This window comes from Vipera ursinii, assembly GCF_947247035.1.
Source record: "Vipera ursinii genome assembly, chromosome: 7".
Taxonomy (NCBI): Eukaryota; Metazoa; Chordata; class Lepidosauria; order Squamata; family Viperidae; genus Vipera; species Vipera ursinii.
The window spans coordinates 58,470,724-58,487,750 of NC_139521.1; the positions used below are offsets into that span (position 1 = coordinate 58,470,724).

General features: G+C 36.4%; 1 protein-coding gene across 1 annotated transcript in view; it reads left to right on the forward strand.

Moving 5' to 3' along the window:
- SLC39A8 (solute carrier family 39 member 8) overlaps positions 1 to 16,522 on the forward strand; it is a 29,318-nt gene extending 12,796 nt beyond the window's left edge. Inside the window, exons 2-8 of the mRNA XM_083366896.1 lie at positions 1,242 to 1,407; positions 4,310 to 4,479; positions 5,576 to 5,698; positions 6,967 to 7,143; positions 10,622 to 10,829; positions 11,984 to 12,168; positions 15,697 to 16,522. Coding sequence (XP_083223022.1) covers positions 1,242 to 1,407; positions 4,310 to 4,479; positions 5,576 to 5,698; positions 6,967 to 7,143; positions 10,622 to 10,829; positions 11,984 to 12,168; positions 15,697 to 15,846 — 1,179 coding nt within the window. The 3' untranslated portion in view covers positions 15,847 to 16,522. The remainder of the gene's footprint in view (positions 1 to 1,241; positions 1,408 to 4,309; positions 4,480 to 5,575; positions 5,699 to 6,966; positions 7,144 to 10,621; positions 10,830 to 11,983; positions 12,169 to 15,696) is intronic.
- The last annotated feature ends 505 nt before the right edge of the window (positions 16,523 to 17,027 follow it).

Here is a 17,027-nt window from a genome sequence, read left to right on the forward strand (position 1 = left end):
TTTTGCTCTGATCCCAACTGGATGATGATTTGCTCCTTCTGACTTACACTTACCAGTAATAGTATTTCTTACTAATATATAATCTTGTTTTGCTGTCTTGTTATGCAGCCATTTCCTGACTTATTTTCCCAAAAAAACCTGTCTAAGAAACCTCACTTAGGGGAAGAGGGAGGGATTGAAGGCTATACAACTTGGCAAGCAAAAGCAATAATCTAAATGGCAGATCAGGAAAGGGACTTCCCTGTGTAAATATATGGAATTGATCAACACAGCTTTGCTAATTGTTAGTTTTTATTATCCATTCCTTGTTTGGAATCCAAACTGCAGCAGCCATAGCATGCAACATGAACTCCCATAACTTCATGGGGTTGTCACGTGATCATGATGAAGTGCAGCTTTCAAACTGTGCCATAGTTTTCTGCATAGGAGCAAGTAACAAGCGGGTAAAATAAGTCATTCTAGATTGAGCGGTGTACAACTGGAATAAATTAATGAACAAAATAATAATAAAATGGAATAATGTATGGCTGAGATATCTGCATTGAGAATCTAAAGACTGTGCCCATCATGTCTTTTACTCTGGTATCTTAATTTTCCTTATTTGCAACATGAAAAAAAGAGAATGGTAGAGTGGATCAAGTTCAAAGAAAGCTTTCTTGCAAATATTTAAGATTCACTTTAAAAGCTATAATTAAAATAAAATCGAGCTTGTCAAGGTTCCTAGATCCTTTCAGGAGGACACTGAGAAGTATAATGAGAATTTTTTCCTCAGATGCCATTCTAAAGATAATCTTTTATGCAGTTTGTAATATATGTTAAAAAAGGGATTTTATAGTTATAAACATAGTTCGCAGGTTTGACAGTTCATTGACACATGCGGTCCCGCTGACAGCTCCACACGCGGTTTCCACTGACAGCTACCAATAACAGCTGCGACATGACAGCTCCGCATGCGGATAGCCGGGATTGGTCGAGCAGAAACAGCGGGAGAATGCCCGAACAGGGATTGGCCAGAAGTCCACCAGCAGGACTATATAAGGGGGTTTGAAATGCGCTTTGGTTGTTCCTGTGGAGGCAAATAAACAGCTGATCTCACTCAAGCCTGCTGTCCTTTTTCTAACCGGAACCCCCCGAACAATACACAGTTGATGACAATCAAATCTAAAATGTTTTGCATCTCTCTGCTATAAGTGCATTCATTTTCTTTGTCAAACTAACATAGGTTTTTCATTCTCTTTTAGTGCATATCTTCTGAAGATATTTTTTCTCTGTATGGAATATCAAACAATACCAGGATAATGGAATCTACCTTCTCTACAATATGCCCTGCTGTCTTACAACAAGTGATTTTTCATCCTTGTGAAATATCTGTTCCCAAAGGTAGTTCCAAGCCATCTCCCACAGAAGGTAATTCTCCATTTAGAACCTAGTTTAGTTAGCAGATTATTATTATTTCTAATTATGCACTTCTGTCAATATTTCTGTACCTCCAGTGGCATAATGTTGGCCACCAGTCTTCACTACTAACAGGTATTGCATGATAATTTTAAATATATACTCAGATAACTATCATCATTAAATATGATATTGTGATAATAACAAAATATTGCTGCATCCCATTGTCAGATATCATTGGCTTGTGAGTAAGCCTTAGCAGATATTATTAGAAAGGTATTGTTGCAAAAGATTTTAAACTTAAAAACTAATTGCATAAAACCTGGTATAGTGCAGGAATTTTGCTTGAATTTAGAAGGACCTGAATTTAGAAGGACCTTCATGGTCTTCATTAGCAAACTAGAATATTGATAACTGGAAATAGTGCCTCCCACATGTAGTGATGTCAATAGATTATATCTCTTTCTGGTGAGCAAGGACTTTTGCAGGTAAACCAAATCACAGAGGACAAAAAAATTGAGGGCTTTACGTTAAAACAAATACAGAAATTTTATCAAAAGAATCTCAGAAAGAAAGGCAATTTACAGAAATGGACTCTAAACTTGACTATACGAAACAATAGCTTGAATATGATATTTGAAAATACCAAAGCATTCCATGGGTATTTTTTGAAAGGTAGTGAAAAAAAATGGACAGCACTATTCAGATTGTTACATTAAAAAAGGAAGCAGAAGCGATGTTTTTTTTAGTCTAAGAAGAACGCTATGAACCAAAGTTATCAAGGCAAAATGAGAAAAGACAAGTAGTAAATTCCATTTGAGCCAAAGTAAAGATAAGACAGTTGAGTATACAGTAACTGGATGTAGCAAAATAACCCAGACTGATTACAAAAATGATTATGATTGAATTGAGAAGATATTACACTGGCAAGTATGGTTAAAACTATGGATTCACATCAGTGGAATCATCAAATCACAGATAAAAATCACCGAACATGACAAAGTAAAAAATGTTATGGCATTTTAAATTCATACCAATTTATGCCTAAAATATAACACACCAGATACCATTGTTATTGAAAAGAACAATGGCTTATCAACATAGCCATTCCAGGAGATGGTAATGTTGAAGACAAGGAAGTGGAAAAGATTTCAAAGATTTGTAAATAGAGATTGCAGAAGTTTGGAAGATATTAGTTGTGGTACAATTGTTATTGAAACAGTGGGTGCAATATCCCTGGTCACCATCAGCTCTGACATATTTTTGGAATTGGAATATAGTAATGCAGGATAAAGAAGGCTGCCATTTTGCCCTTTGCCAAAGAAATCAGATGATCCTGAAGTAGCTATTAGATAAAAACAAATTCATTTCAGTACAAACTATGTAACAAAGTCTTGTCTATTTTAACGTTCAACATCTAGGATTTTAATCAAAGTAGCTTCTGGTTAAGGCAAAAGACAAGGAAAATTTAAGCGTGTAGACTAGAGTATGGTTTATGAAGAAAAAAGTTGAAATCAGAAATACTTGAAATTTACCATATTTATAAATATTATAAATAAGTCAGAATACAACAAAGGGTTTGTTAGAAACCACATACTCATCTTTAATGCTTTTAGTGGTACTGGTACTTCTTTTTCTTTTTTTAAAATAGTGTCTTTAAATAACAAAGCAATGGAGAGTTTGACACTCAGAAATTTAAAAAGATCTCCAAAATCCTTTCCCTTATTGTTAAAAACAATGTATTTTGTTTTTATGGTTAATTCTTCAACAATGATATATTGAGCACTAACTGTACAATTTCTGTAATTTTTCTGCCAACTTACTAATATTACAGATAATCCTTGACTTATGGACACAATTGAGCCCAACATTTCTGTTGCTAAATGAGACATTTGTTAAGTCAGTTTTATCCCATTTTATGACTTTTCTTGCCAGAGTTGTTATGAATCACTGCAGTTGTTAAGCTAGTAATGCAATTGTTAAGTGAATCTGGTTTCCCCATTGACTTTGCTTGTCAAAAGGTTAAAAAGTGATCACATGATGCCAGGACACAGCAACCGTCATAAATGAGTCAGTTGCCAAGCATCTGAATTTTGATCATGTGACCATTCATGCTGCAACGGTTGTAAGTATGAAAAATGGTCATAAGTCACTTTTTTCAGTGGTGTTGTAACTTTGAATGGTGAGTAAATGAGATAAGTTGAGGACTATCTGTATATATTTGCATCCTTTTTTGTTTCTTATTTTTGTTCATTTTTATTTTCCTTAAAGATATGAATAAAAATGGGAATGTTAAAGCAGTTAAAAAGAACAAAAAACTTGCTCTTGCATCTATGTGCATTTTAGTCAGCTCACAAATTTTTCTGCCTTATTGTTTTTTGTGATTTTTAACTACTGTAATTTTAGCTGATGAGAAATGTAGCACAATGGGAAATGCCAAGGGAAAGGAACAATTAATTTGAAGTTATTGAGACAATCTATTTTTTAAGAATGGAAATAGTGATAATAAACAAGAAAAATCTTGTATGTAGTATTTTTAGTGTGTTGCAATATGCAATTTACCATTTTTTTATTCATTTATTTAATCTGATTTTCACTGATCAATTGTTCTGTCAGGAAGTTTCTCCTTAGTTCTAGGTTGCTTCTCTCTTTGGTTAGTTTCCATCCGTTGCTTCTTGTCTGCCTTCAGGTGCTTTGGAAAATAGCTTGGCTCCCTCTTCTTTGTGGCAGCCTCTGAGATATTGGAAGGCTGCTATCATGTCACCCCTGGTCCTTCTCTTCATTAAACTAGACATACCCAATTCCAGATGGATAAACTTTTTTTTCTGTCAAATGAGTTTCTTATCAAATGACAAGAAGGACTTTGTTGGTTTTAATATATATATTACTGTATGATTTTTTTTCCTTTTTACAGTTTGGGGCTTTGGGTTCCTTGCTGTGACTATAATCAGCCTTGCATCACTTCTTGGATTGGTTTTAACGCCTCTTTTAAAGAAGGACTATTTCCCTAAGATTTTAACCTACTTCGTAGGTTTGGCCATTGGAACTCTCTTCTCTAATGCAATTTTTCAACTTATTCCAGAGGTAAGGAAAAGGTAGACAAAAATGGTGGGAATATAACCATATTCTATGTTTTCCCTTAAGACTGAGCATCCAGAAAGATGCTCTTCAATATTACAACTTTGTAGTCATTCCCTTTCTTCTCCATTTCCTCCAACCAAAAACTCCTTCAAAGGGATAGATTAGAGTTGAACCACTATTCCCCATCTAAAAAAGATGAATTACCATTCTGACAGGAAGTGGAAGGGAGAACACACTAATATCATATGTCCATTGGCAGTGGCCTGGCAAATAGAACATAATTTGAAAACACTGATTAAGTACAGTCACCAAGACATATCTGTGGTTGCCTGCCAAGGGAAAAAAGGTTGGTGATGTCATGAAGCTTTGGTAGGATTGTTCAGGTATTTTCTGGAAAGAGGAAGGGAAGTTTTTTATTTCTCAAATGATGATGTGTGTTGCCAGAACCACTGATAAGGAAAATTGATTGGGTTAGTGGCTGAACTGCTTAAGCATGTTGGACGAATAGAGTCCATATAGGAGGTTACCAGGCTGAGCTGGAGGGAAGGGACAAACGCATCATGAGTCCCTTCATGCCCACAAGAGACCTAGGTCCAGCCCACCTTGAATTCCTTTAACTCCCACTAATTTCTCTTGACTGTTAATAGTTCAGATTCTTGTAGACAGCTCAACCTTGAATAAATCTTTATACTTATTTGAACTGCCTGAATCTTCTGATTTGCACAGCACTCCCCAGTCCACTGGAGAGGTGATATGTAATAAGAGTTGGCTACTGCAATTTATTTCCAAATTATCCTGTTCAGCATTCATTCTGACCCACATGTACATTTTGTGGATTAATTCAAGATTGATTAAAAAAATCAGTTTGGAGTAGATATTTAAATATAGAACAGGCAACCATTGTTATGGGACAGGCCTATCAAATGATGACATACCATATATGATTTAGTTTAGGTGAGTTACAATATAAAGTAAATTTGGGTTGAATTTACTGAATGAATATAATGCAAAAGTGAATACTGTAATGAAAAAAAGCTTTCTTAAAAAAATACAGAAATATCAAAATGATATGGAATTATTATTAATATTTTTGTTCTAGGCCTTTGGGTTTGATCCCAAAGTAGATAACTACATTGAAAAAGCAGTTGCAGTTTTTGGTGGGTTCTACATCTTATTCTTCGTGGAAAGAGTTCTTAAAATGTTATTGAAGACCTATAGTCAGGTGAGTTGGGTGGGCAGGATTGAATTAAAGGGCTGCTTTTCACTGCTAGAGATGATTATGTTTGTTTAAGTGTGTCAAAAGTAGCACACACCCCGATGCTGTGTTTTAACGAAAGACCACATCAGACAATAGATCTCACTCAATCCAGTTCAGTACAGAGAAGCAGAGACTGAGTGGAAAGCCAGTTCTTTCTCTCCAGCAGCCAGAATGAGATTGGAAGGGAAATGCCATTGACGTGTGATGTGTAGGTTGAAAAGACAAAAAACATTTTGATCTACTATTCCACAGGTAGGCAACCTCGGCTCTTTTATGACTCATGGACTTCAACTCTCAGAATTCCTGAGTCAGCAATGCTGACTCAGGAATTCTGGGAGTATTTATTTATTTATTTATTTATTTATTTATTATATTTTTATACCGCCCTTCTCCCGAAGGACTCAGGGCGGTGTACAGGGCAATAAATATAAAAAACAAAATATAAAAGTTAAAATACAATTAAATATAATGCCCAAATTTAAAATTTAAAACAATAATTAAGAACATATTTAAAACCCCAACCCTAACCCATCAGACCAGGTAAGAGTGCTCAAATAAATACGTTTTTAGATCGCGCCGGAAGGAGCGAAGGTCAGGGGCCATCCAGAGCTCAACCGGCAAGTGGTTCCACAGGTCTGGCGTGCCCACAGAGAACGCCCTCCCCCTGGGGGCCACCAATCGGCATTCTTTGATCAGAGGCACCCTGAGGAGGTTGAAGTCCATGAGTCATAAAAGAGCCGAGGTTGCCTACCCCTGTACTATACTAATGTCATACACTAACCACACATGGATCTGTTTAAAAAAGGGCCAGGTCAAAAGCTAATTAGGATTTAATTTGCAAGTATATTTCATTTACATTTAATCACATACTTTTAAGTACAGGATGTGATTCTCCGCAAGGTATTGAATGGTTTCCCTTTCAGTCCCATTATAAACAACAATTTTGTGGTAAGCTTTGGAGGGTCCTGAGGATTGTACATAAGGCTTTCAAGAGTCACATGTGTTCCTCAGACCCAGGATGTGCACTTTTGGCTAAGAATGCCAAATTTCTCACATTGAGATATATTTACTGTACATTTAAATCTGTAGTACAGCAAACAGCTATTTTCATACGTATTGGAAAAAAGTGCATTTGGACAAGATTTCTCTCTCTCTCTCTTCTATTTCTAAAGTTATCTTTTCATTGAAGTCCATTGATCCCTTCCTAAATTGTTTTATCTGGTTCCCTTTAGATGGGTCACAGCCATTTTGAATCCGAAGAACTGAAACTTCCTCAAGGTTGTTCTGCGCCTCCTGCTCCTACAGAATCAATCAAACCAGTTAATGGAACCGTGTGCTATGCAAATCCAGCAGTAGCAGAAGCTAATGGAAACTTGGGTTTTGATAATCTCAGTGTGATTTCTGGACAGGTATGAATAAACACGTCTTGCCAGTTTATCACAGCATTTGCAGCAAAGAGCGGATTGCTGATCTTTTCTTTGTTGATAAAAGTTTTAAAATTGAATTTACATTCATCACTCACTCCACATTATACACACACACACACACACACACACACACACACACACACACACACACACTATGGAGTTATGTAGACTAGACAGTATCTGGCAGCTGCTCAGGTAAAAGCTGGGCTTGGCCAGTACTGCTTCCAAGAATCTGACGTAATTGGAAATGATACCCCACGTTCCACTCAGTGGAATATGTAAAACACATAAACAGAAATGTGTAGCTATTCATAATCTCTTTGAGTATGCTATGTAAATTGGAGGTAAGAATCTGTTGGGGTGGGTTCTCTTTTCTGGCTTTGCCCATTAAAACGTTCCCCTGAAACTGATTCTGCCTTTGACCAAGGCATATACAGCTATATAGTAATATTAGGCATAACCAGGAAGTTGATACTAGATTACATTGGGAGAATCTGCAGGTTCATAGGATTTTCTCACTGACTTTAAACATTGACTTTAAGGTACCCTGTTTGACTTTAGGCAAGTTCTGTTAATATAACAATAGAATTAACCTTTAGGGTGGTATCCTTTCTCTTTCTTTTAGGTTTCTGAACTGTTAGTTTAGCTCTGTGTCAATATTTCCAGCAGTCACGTAAACTTAAATTCCATTCATAGTTGAAACTTTAACCTTTAACATCTCATGTAATGTTTATACAAGATTCATGGTTGCTCAGACTGGAAAGCTTTAATGTTTGATTTGGTTGAAAAAGGACAATTTTTTGTTTTATTTTATTTTAATTACAATATTGTAAACTCCCTTCTGCCTTAAAACAAAGATAGTGTTAAGAAATTTTATGATTGACCACAAAGTCAGCAGATTATTTAGACTGGATTTGACATTTTTATTCACCTATAAAGTCCTTCCCTAGGATTAGGGATAGGCAGATGCTGTTTGAGGGCGTTGTAAGTATTGTGGCAAATATTATTACTATTATTACAGTCACACAGATATTTAGACTACAGCTGGCATTTTTATCTACATATCAAATCTTCCCTAAGGACCTGGGATAGGCAGATGTTATTGTTTAATATTATTAATAAAGCTTTCTTTTTATTATTTATTATTGGTTGGCCACTTTCAATAATTTTCAGGTGGCGTGAAGATTTGTGTTCTTTCAGAATCCTTGTTAATTACTGAAAGTTAAGAAATTAAGAAGATTAAAGAAAAAAAGAACGCAGTAGGAAATTAAGTCAGACATCAATTAATTTTTCTATTTTTACTTTGATTAGTAAATTGGCTGTAATTTTTGAAATGTTGAAATTGTTCTTTAAATGGCGTCTCCGGGAATTTTATTGTCCGAGTAGAGCTATATTAATCAATGGTAAAAAGCCAGTTTGTAATTTACCTAATTTTGCATTTCCAATGCACCAACTGAAACTTAGATAGTATTTGCAAAATTATCCAAATTTTTCAATGCAGTTCATCAATAATAGAAAGTATAGTACTAAAATGTCTGCTAAAAATTCATACAAATGGTCCTTGGTTAACTATGTCAGAGTTCAAAGTTACAGTGGCACTGAACAAATGGTTCTTATATCAGTCCCTGAAGTTATGGCCATTGTAGTGCTCCCTTGGTCACATGATCAAAAATTGGGTGCTTGATGTGGCACTTGCACTTACGACTGAAGGGCATTTCAATTCCCCCCTTCTGCCTATCTCACCTGCCCCCATCTCTGCCCTTTTGGCCACCTGCACTCTGACAGACTTGCCACCCTGTGCTTCACTGCCCTTGCCATTCCCAGATGACCTCTGCTGCCTTCTTCCTCCCACGGTTGATGAGACACATCCTGTCTGGCCCTTTGCAAGGAAGCTGCTGGTCATGCAAAGCTTTTTTTTTTTTGAGGCTTGGACCCCATAGGAGGATAAAAATATCAAATCCAGTCTGGCCATGAAAACCACATCCAGTTGACTGGATGACTGATCATAACAATACAAGGTGGTTGTTTTGTATGTGAAATTTGGTGTATTCTCCCATGATCTTACTTATTTTTTATTGATTGTTATAAATAAGCTACCATAATTATGAATAATATTATTAATCATATTTTAAAAATGTAATGGATTATTTCTTTAAATTGACAGGGTTTTTTTCAACTTAGCCATCCCAAAATCACATGAATTAGTGAAGAGCGTTCTTTCCTTTGTTAGTTTGTTTACCTAAAATACCAGGGATTCCAAACTTTTCCTATTGACGTTAGGTGGCATGATTAATAGGTGAACAGTAACTTCTATCCAACAATTGTGTTGACTTTGAAATCAGAGTCCTAGAGGGAAAGCTGTGCTTTCTGGTTTGGTTTATTAAGCTATGTGAAGTCTTAAATAGTCCTGTCAGGTTTTGGAGGGAGATAGACAAGATTTAATTGGCTGACAAAAAAATACAGTGGCTTCACCTCCAAAGGTCCCTGCTGCTTGGAAAGAGTTTCCAGTTGTTAACAATATGAAATATAACCCTTTCAGAAAAGTTGCTATAGCATAATATGCTTAAAGGAATAAAAGAGTTCTATCTTATTGCTGAAAATTAACCCTACTCTATCAGGTTCATTTCCGATTACTTTTCATTGATTGACTACCTGTAGCTCAGTTGCTTTTTTGAGGAAAATGTATTATTTGATATATTATCTGATACCTACTTTAAAAATTTGCATAATGGTGTCATGCTGTCTATGATAAGCCTGTTAGAAGATGAATCCAACACATGGTGTTCTGAATCAAATATATAAAAACACTGGAAACCTGGTCGCATTAGGATCCACCCTGTTTTGCAGTTCTTTGATAATCCAGTTCATTTGGAAAGTTTACTGCAGAGAAAACAGAAGAACTGTGATCTAGATCAAAAGTGAATTTGACCTCATGGTGCTGTGCTTGTGAAAGAAATATTTGCTATATGTGGAGAATGATTATAGGTAATCCTTAATTTATGTTTGTAATGGACCCCAGAATTTCCATTATAAGACATGACAATCATAATACTCACATGATTGACCTGATTTTATAAATTGTTTGTGGTGGTATTTTTTTGTTTTTATGGGCACTTTTTTTGCTGGAAATCAGCTGGAAAAATATAAATCATGGTCACAATTTTGCAACCAGCTATAAAAATGAGCATCTGAAATATGGTCATGTGGTCATGGTGTGTGTGTGTGTGCACACACGCGCGCTCACCATTGTGGGAACTCCGGAATTGGATTATAAGGGGTAGACAATGTGTCATAACTTTGAATGGTAGCTAAGTGACCGGTTTTTAAGTGAGAACTACCTGTACTTTGGATTCCATGAGTTATTTCTCAATAAACAAGTACACTTCAAATTACATGATCCTTTGATTTCTTACAGTGACTTTAGTATTTGATGTAACTCTCATGTTTTTTGTTGTTGCAGAAAGAAGAAATGCAAAGTACTTCATGGAAATGTATCAAAGGGCCTTCCCTGTCCGAGATTGGTACAATTGCCTGGATGATTACATTAAGCGATGCTTTGCACAACTTCATTGATGGATTGGCCATTGGGGCTTCTTTCACACTTTCCCTACTTCAGGGAATTAGCACATCTATAGCAATCTTATGTGAGGAGTTTCCTCATGAATTAGGTAATATGTTTTACATCATTTCAAAGGTTAAGGTATGTAGCTGAGGCAGAGTTCTAGAACCAATGCAGCCACTATAGTTTTTCCAAAAATTATGGCTTTCAGTGTTTAACTATAGTTATTCAGAAATCTGGAGCTGCATTCCAACTCTAAGGGCATCAGGACTGGGATAAGCTGTTTTAGGAAATTTCTCGTCAAGCAAAACCTAATCCATAAATATTTTATATTTAAATGGGAAAATGATAGTTTTCATATACATTTCATATACATTTTACCAATCCATTTTGAATTATTATCATCCTGAATCAATCTACTGCAAGATGAAAACCACTTCATAGAAGGTTACAGACTGTAATTTATCATGCTGGTCCTGGATATTGATAGATAGACGTTTTTCAACTTCCCATTCCAGTACCAAGGATGCCTTTAAAGTATTACACCAGACCAGGGGTCGGCAACCTTAAACACTTGGACTCATTTCCCAGAGGAAAAAAACACTGGGAGCTGCAAAACCCACTCGCGCGTACGCACGCACACAAGGGGGGAGCTTGATTGAAGTGTTTAATTAAAAATAAATAAAGGCTGCTGTGCATGAGTTTTCTCTCTCTCTCTCCCTCCCTCTCTGTCTCTTTCCCTCCCTCTCTCCGATCTTCTGCTCACCTGGCAAGCTGGCTTCACGCTGTTCTTGGACAAGCTGACACATGTTCTTATTGCACTGGCTCTCCTGCCTTACTTTCTGCTGCTTCCTCCTTCCCACTTCCTGTGGATACACAGCAAAGGCAGGAGCCCCGCCCAATAAGCTTGTCAGCTTCTCGGAGAACAGCGTGAGTTACACACACACACACACACACACACACACACACACACACACACAGAGAGAGAGAGAGAGAGAGAGAGAGAGAGAGAGAGAGAGAGAGAGAGAGAGAGAGAGAGAAGGGAAGCGCAAGTGCCTCTCTCTCTCTCTCTCTCTCTCTCTGCAAATGGCAAAGGACGACTGGGAGCCGCAGGAGAAGGCTGGAAGAGCCGCATGCAGCTCCAGAGCCACGGGTTGCCGACCCATGTACCAGACCTTCTCTCTGTATTTTGATTCATCTTGGTTGAAAGTATAAATTATAACTGTGTTACGTACTCATAATGGCATCCATTTCTTTTTTTAGGGGATTTTGTCATCCTTCTTAATGCAGGAATGAGCACAAGGCAAGCCTTGTTTTTCAATTTTTTATCAGCATGTTCCTGTTATATTGGCCTAGTGTTTGGCATAATTGTAGGCAACAACTTTGCTCCAAACATCATTTTTGCACTAGCTGGAGGCATGTTTCTATACATCTCCCTTGCAGATATGGTGAGTTTCTGCTACAGCGTATCTACCTACTCAACAATATTTATAGTCTTACTGTAGTACAAATGGGCTTAACCATTAGCATTATTACAATGTGTGATTATGAGAGACTATATCTGTGAGACAGTGTTAAGAGAAACCACAGTACTGGTGCTATTAGCATGAAACTAGTTCATTCTGGAAATTAAAAACATTGAAATGGAAATTAGTTCATGTCAATTTTTCCTAGCTGGACATATTGGATGTGACCTAGCTTGGTGTTAAATTGCATAAACGCCTTTTGAAGTCTGTCTAAGTCTAGGGTGAAATATTTATTGCTATGAGACAAAGTAAGGAACTTCTATCTTGCTTTTTTGCTTAATTCTTAAAACAGCTGTTTTCCCCAAGTTACTTAACTGCACCTGAAAACTCTGTATGGAAGATTGACTAGTTCTACATGTGTACATGAGGCCAATGGCTTGAAAAACATGAAAGAAATAAGGGGAAGTATATGGATTTAGTATTCAGTCTGTATGGGTTTCAAGAGCTATAGTTCTAGAATTTACTACCGTCTTGCCTGTGGGTGACATCCTAGCAATTTTCATTTCAAAACATTTGGTATATCTAGGACAAAAACAAACAAAGATAGCTAAGTAAAAATTAATTAAATGCCATTAAGGCAACTACTCCATATATATCAGGCATGTCAAACTCGTGACGTCATGTGACGTCGTGTGACGTATCGCGACTTTTCCCCCATTGCCGGCAATGGGGTGGGTGCGGTTTTGTCGTGTTGCATCCGGCCTGTGGGCCAGCAGTTTAACATGCCTGGTATATACAGTATGTAATATTTTTCTTATTCCATCAAATTGTGCATTACAATTTATTCACAATTTTTGGAGTATTTGGAGTACTCTATATGTGTCCAGGGATTATGTGCCATGCTAATGCTTCTGTCTGTGCAAATTCTGAAACAAAAAAAATCAATGTATTAAAAACGTAGAGAACTTAATAAAACTATGTACAATTATTCGTAGTGATATAGAGTTAGAGAGGACACATGAATAGATCACATCTATAATCATAGCTGGCACAGTGAATTCTAGGATATGTTTGTGCCTTGTTTCTTGAGTTACAATGAGTTAAGTGTAGTTCAGAAAAAAAGTGGAAATATGGCAGTTTGGTATATTTTATGACCTGTTTCTCATCTTTATGGAGAGCAAAGAACAAGCTTGGAAATTAAAGTTGTTTTCTGTGACACCTTTCTATCTTAGATAACGTATAGACCCCTGTTTGAAAGCCTACTTATGGCACAGTAGGTTTTTCTATCTCCTTTCCAATTTCTCTATCTTTAGGTGTCTAGACCGGAACTGTGTCTGAGCCAAATGTAATAATATGTGTGAATAATCAATACAGAACCCTGATATATTGCTGAACCCCACTTTGTTCTTCTCTGTCTAGAAACAGGTAGGATTTGTAAGAGTTCTTGTTTCTCTCTCTTTCCCTCTCTTTCCCTTTCTTAGGTGATCATGGTGAATTAATCTCATTAATCTCATTATTCAAGGTAATCTCTCAGCTCTGGGTCAAAACAGAGATTGTATGGTCTCATACTTTTGAATGTTCCTCCACAAGATTTTTTCCTGCGCATTAAAATGCTTACATACGATGGGTAAAGCATTAGTAAAGTTGTTGGTCTGATGTCTTTGTCTGTTATACTTAGCCTTAAAAAATACATTCTAGAATTGATTCTAAATGTCTGCCCTATACAATAGCTGCTGTTTGTGGCTGACTTACTTCTGAATTCTTTTGTTCTTGTCTGTGGTACAAGGTGCTTTGTTTCCCATCCTTGGTTAGGTAACATCTTTGGAGAAATATTCTTCTGGGAATTAAATGAAGCATTAGATTGACCGATCCTGGACTGAAAAAAAACACCTATCTTTATTAAATGCAGCAAGGAATGAGAAATGTCTACATTTGTTTGCTGCCAAGTACATAAAGCATCTGTTGTATTTCTATTGGTAGTGGAACCACAGTTCAACAGATGAGTACTTTTAGTTAAAACATATATCAATCTCCAGCAAGTTAAGATCTAGAAATACGCGTGCAAAAAAGAATCAAGACATAGCCCAGATTAATTATGGGTAGATAAGCAGAGAGAAAAAGTTTGGGGTAGTGGTTAAACAGTTTGGGGGTAGTGGGAAAGCATGAGTCCTAGTCCTGCCTTAAGCACAAAGCCAATCTTGGGTCAGTCACTTTCGCTTAGCCTTAGGAAGCAATGTTATTTTTAGATTTAACTTGGTCTGGGATATTCACAGTTTCCCAATTGTGATTGAGTTTGTCCATGTGTTGTGAGATTAAGGAGTTTTCATCATATTTTTTGACTGCTAGTTGTTCATGGATATGATTTGATAGTGTTCTGTCTGTCTGTCTTACATAGTGGCTGTTATAGTCCTTAGAACAGGGGTCTGCAACCCTGACAACTTTAAGGTTTGTGGACTTCAGCTCCCAGAATTCCTCAGCCAGCTATGCTGGCTGAGGAATTCTGGGAGCTGAACACCACAAGTCTTAAAGTTGTCAAGGTTGCAGACCCCTGCCTTAGAGTGTATCTTTTTGGGCTACTAAGTCTTTTGGTTTACTTAAGATGTTTTGGAGGACTTTAGTTGCTTTATGTGTTACTATGAAGTCTTGGTGACAATAGTCTGGGGTTTGTTTCTGAAATGCTTGTGACAAGGTAATATTATTCTTTTCATACATTACTGTATATTGGTTGTGTTGCGGTGGGTGGAGTGGTCAGGCACTTTTTGATAAAATTGTATGGATATCCATTTTGTTGGAACATGTTGTATGGACAGTCTTATACACAATCTCCAGCAGCCAACAGCTAGATAAGTAGGGATTAACACTAGACAACAATCAAGCAGAAAACAACACCCTATTCAAAGAAATACCAAGGAGAAAACCATCCAAAGCTGGAAGGGGAAGGTGGTACTGTATTTAAACAGGGAGCATATCCTGCACTTTTTATGTTAGCCTAGCTGGGTAATGAAAGGTCTACAAGGAAACAGCTTTATTTTTTTCCTACCTACGTACCATTGTAACTTATTAGGTTTTGCAGCTAGATTTGAACTTCAGCTTAACTCTTCATTCATGATAGGCTGCCCAAGCAAGATGAGAATTAAATTTGGTACCAATAAAATGTTTTCTGTCTAAGATGGACAGGTGAGGAAGTCCCCAAGAATCTTAGAATAGAGAACTAAAAATAACTATAGCTTCTTTTTTCTTGTCTGTGTCTTGGTGAAGTAATTGGTTCTACTATCCAAGATGGGAGTATCCCCCAAATCATTAAACTATTTTTCCTTGCAACTTAAAAATCATAACCAATCTTACCAGTAATGTACAACCCCCCCCTATGCAAGTAAAAATGAATGCATTTTAAAAATTGAATATACTACCATGCTATTGTACTTGCCACTAGATGGCGAAACTTACTTACTGTAAAATTCTTTCTCTTTTTTGTGTATGTGTGCGGTTTTATTTCCATGGCAACTCCAGTTCCCAGAGATGAACGACATGTTGAGAGAAAAAGTAACTGGAAGAAAAACAGATCTCGTTTTTTTCCTGATTCAAAATGCTGGCTTGCTCACAGGGTTCACTGCAATTCTGCTCATCACTCTCTACGCAGGAAACATTGAGCTGGAATAATGGGACAAGGAAGACAATTTAGCAGATGAAAATGGAAGAACTTCACAGAGGAACTGGAAAGTAATAAAGACACTTGGTTTGCTTCCACCACGGAACAAAACTTTTGTTTCATAAAAGTAATATATAAATATAAAAATAATATATAAAAATAATTTTCTAATATGTGTTCTAGGATAACATTTTCCTCCATGTGTTTGTCCTATGTTAGTCACTTTTATATCGGTGAGCAACAATTTAGTGGTGTGAGAGGACTAATTTATGCAAGAGATTCTTTGTCTGAAAAACAGATATTTATTATTTATGTCAATGAAAATGTACTACCAAGCCTTTATATCAGAAAAGCCCCTGGATTTGGAACTTGATACTTCTGTGCAGCATAATCCAAACTGAAATAGTTTACTTTATAGATCATTCCTATATAAAAATATACAGAAAATTCAGTCCCATTCTAAGGTATGTGTTTAATAGCATTATAACTACATAGGGGGCTCCTCTAAGTAGGAGAAATCATGCTGCCATTTCAGTATCATGCTTGTCGCCTTCCTGAATGAGCATTACATACTTTCTTCAATAATTTTTCTGAAAATGGTCTGGCAACCGGACGATTTTGATTTTACAGATCTCTAGCTTATGGAAAATGGTTCCTTCTCCCTATTAGGACTGAAAGAATACTAACCCCACCTCCTCCTCCTCCTAATCCTCCTCCTCCTCCTCCTCCCCCCCATCTTTCCCTGTTTTTAGAGAAACCACTGCCTTTTTGTTACTACAGTATAATTCAAAATAGTTTTAAAAGTTCCTACCACAGAGATTATTAATTAAAAAAAACATTTTTAGCAAGATCTTAAAAATCATGCTGAAATTCCAGTTTCTAATTAACATTGGTTTCATTGATCTTACTTTTATTTTTTATTTCTTTCAAGCTTATAGGAATGGCATTAAAAATACATTCAAAAGCTGGGGAAAATTCATCAACTTTTTAATGATTAATAACATTTATATTTTTCTGGTTATTTTTAAAGGAAGAATTTAATTAAACATTGGACCACCATGAAACATTTGACTTTTATTACTGACTTTCAACATAATGAGCTACAGGCAATATTCCAAACTATTAAACTTACTTGTTATAAATTCCTTAGAAATGGAAGGAATAGGAAAGCAATGACTGCTGGTAAACTGCA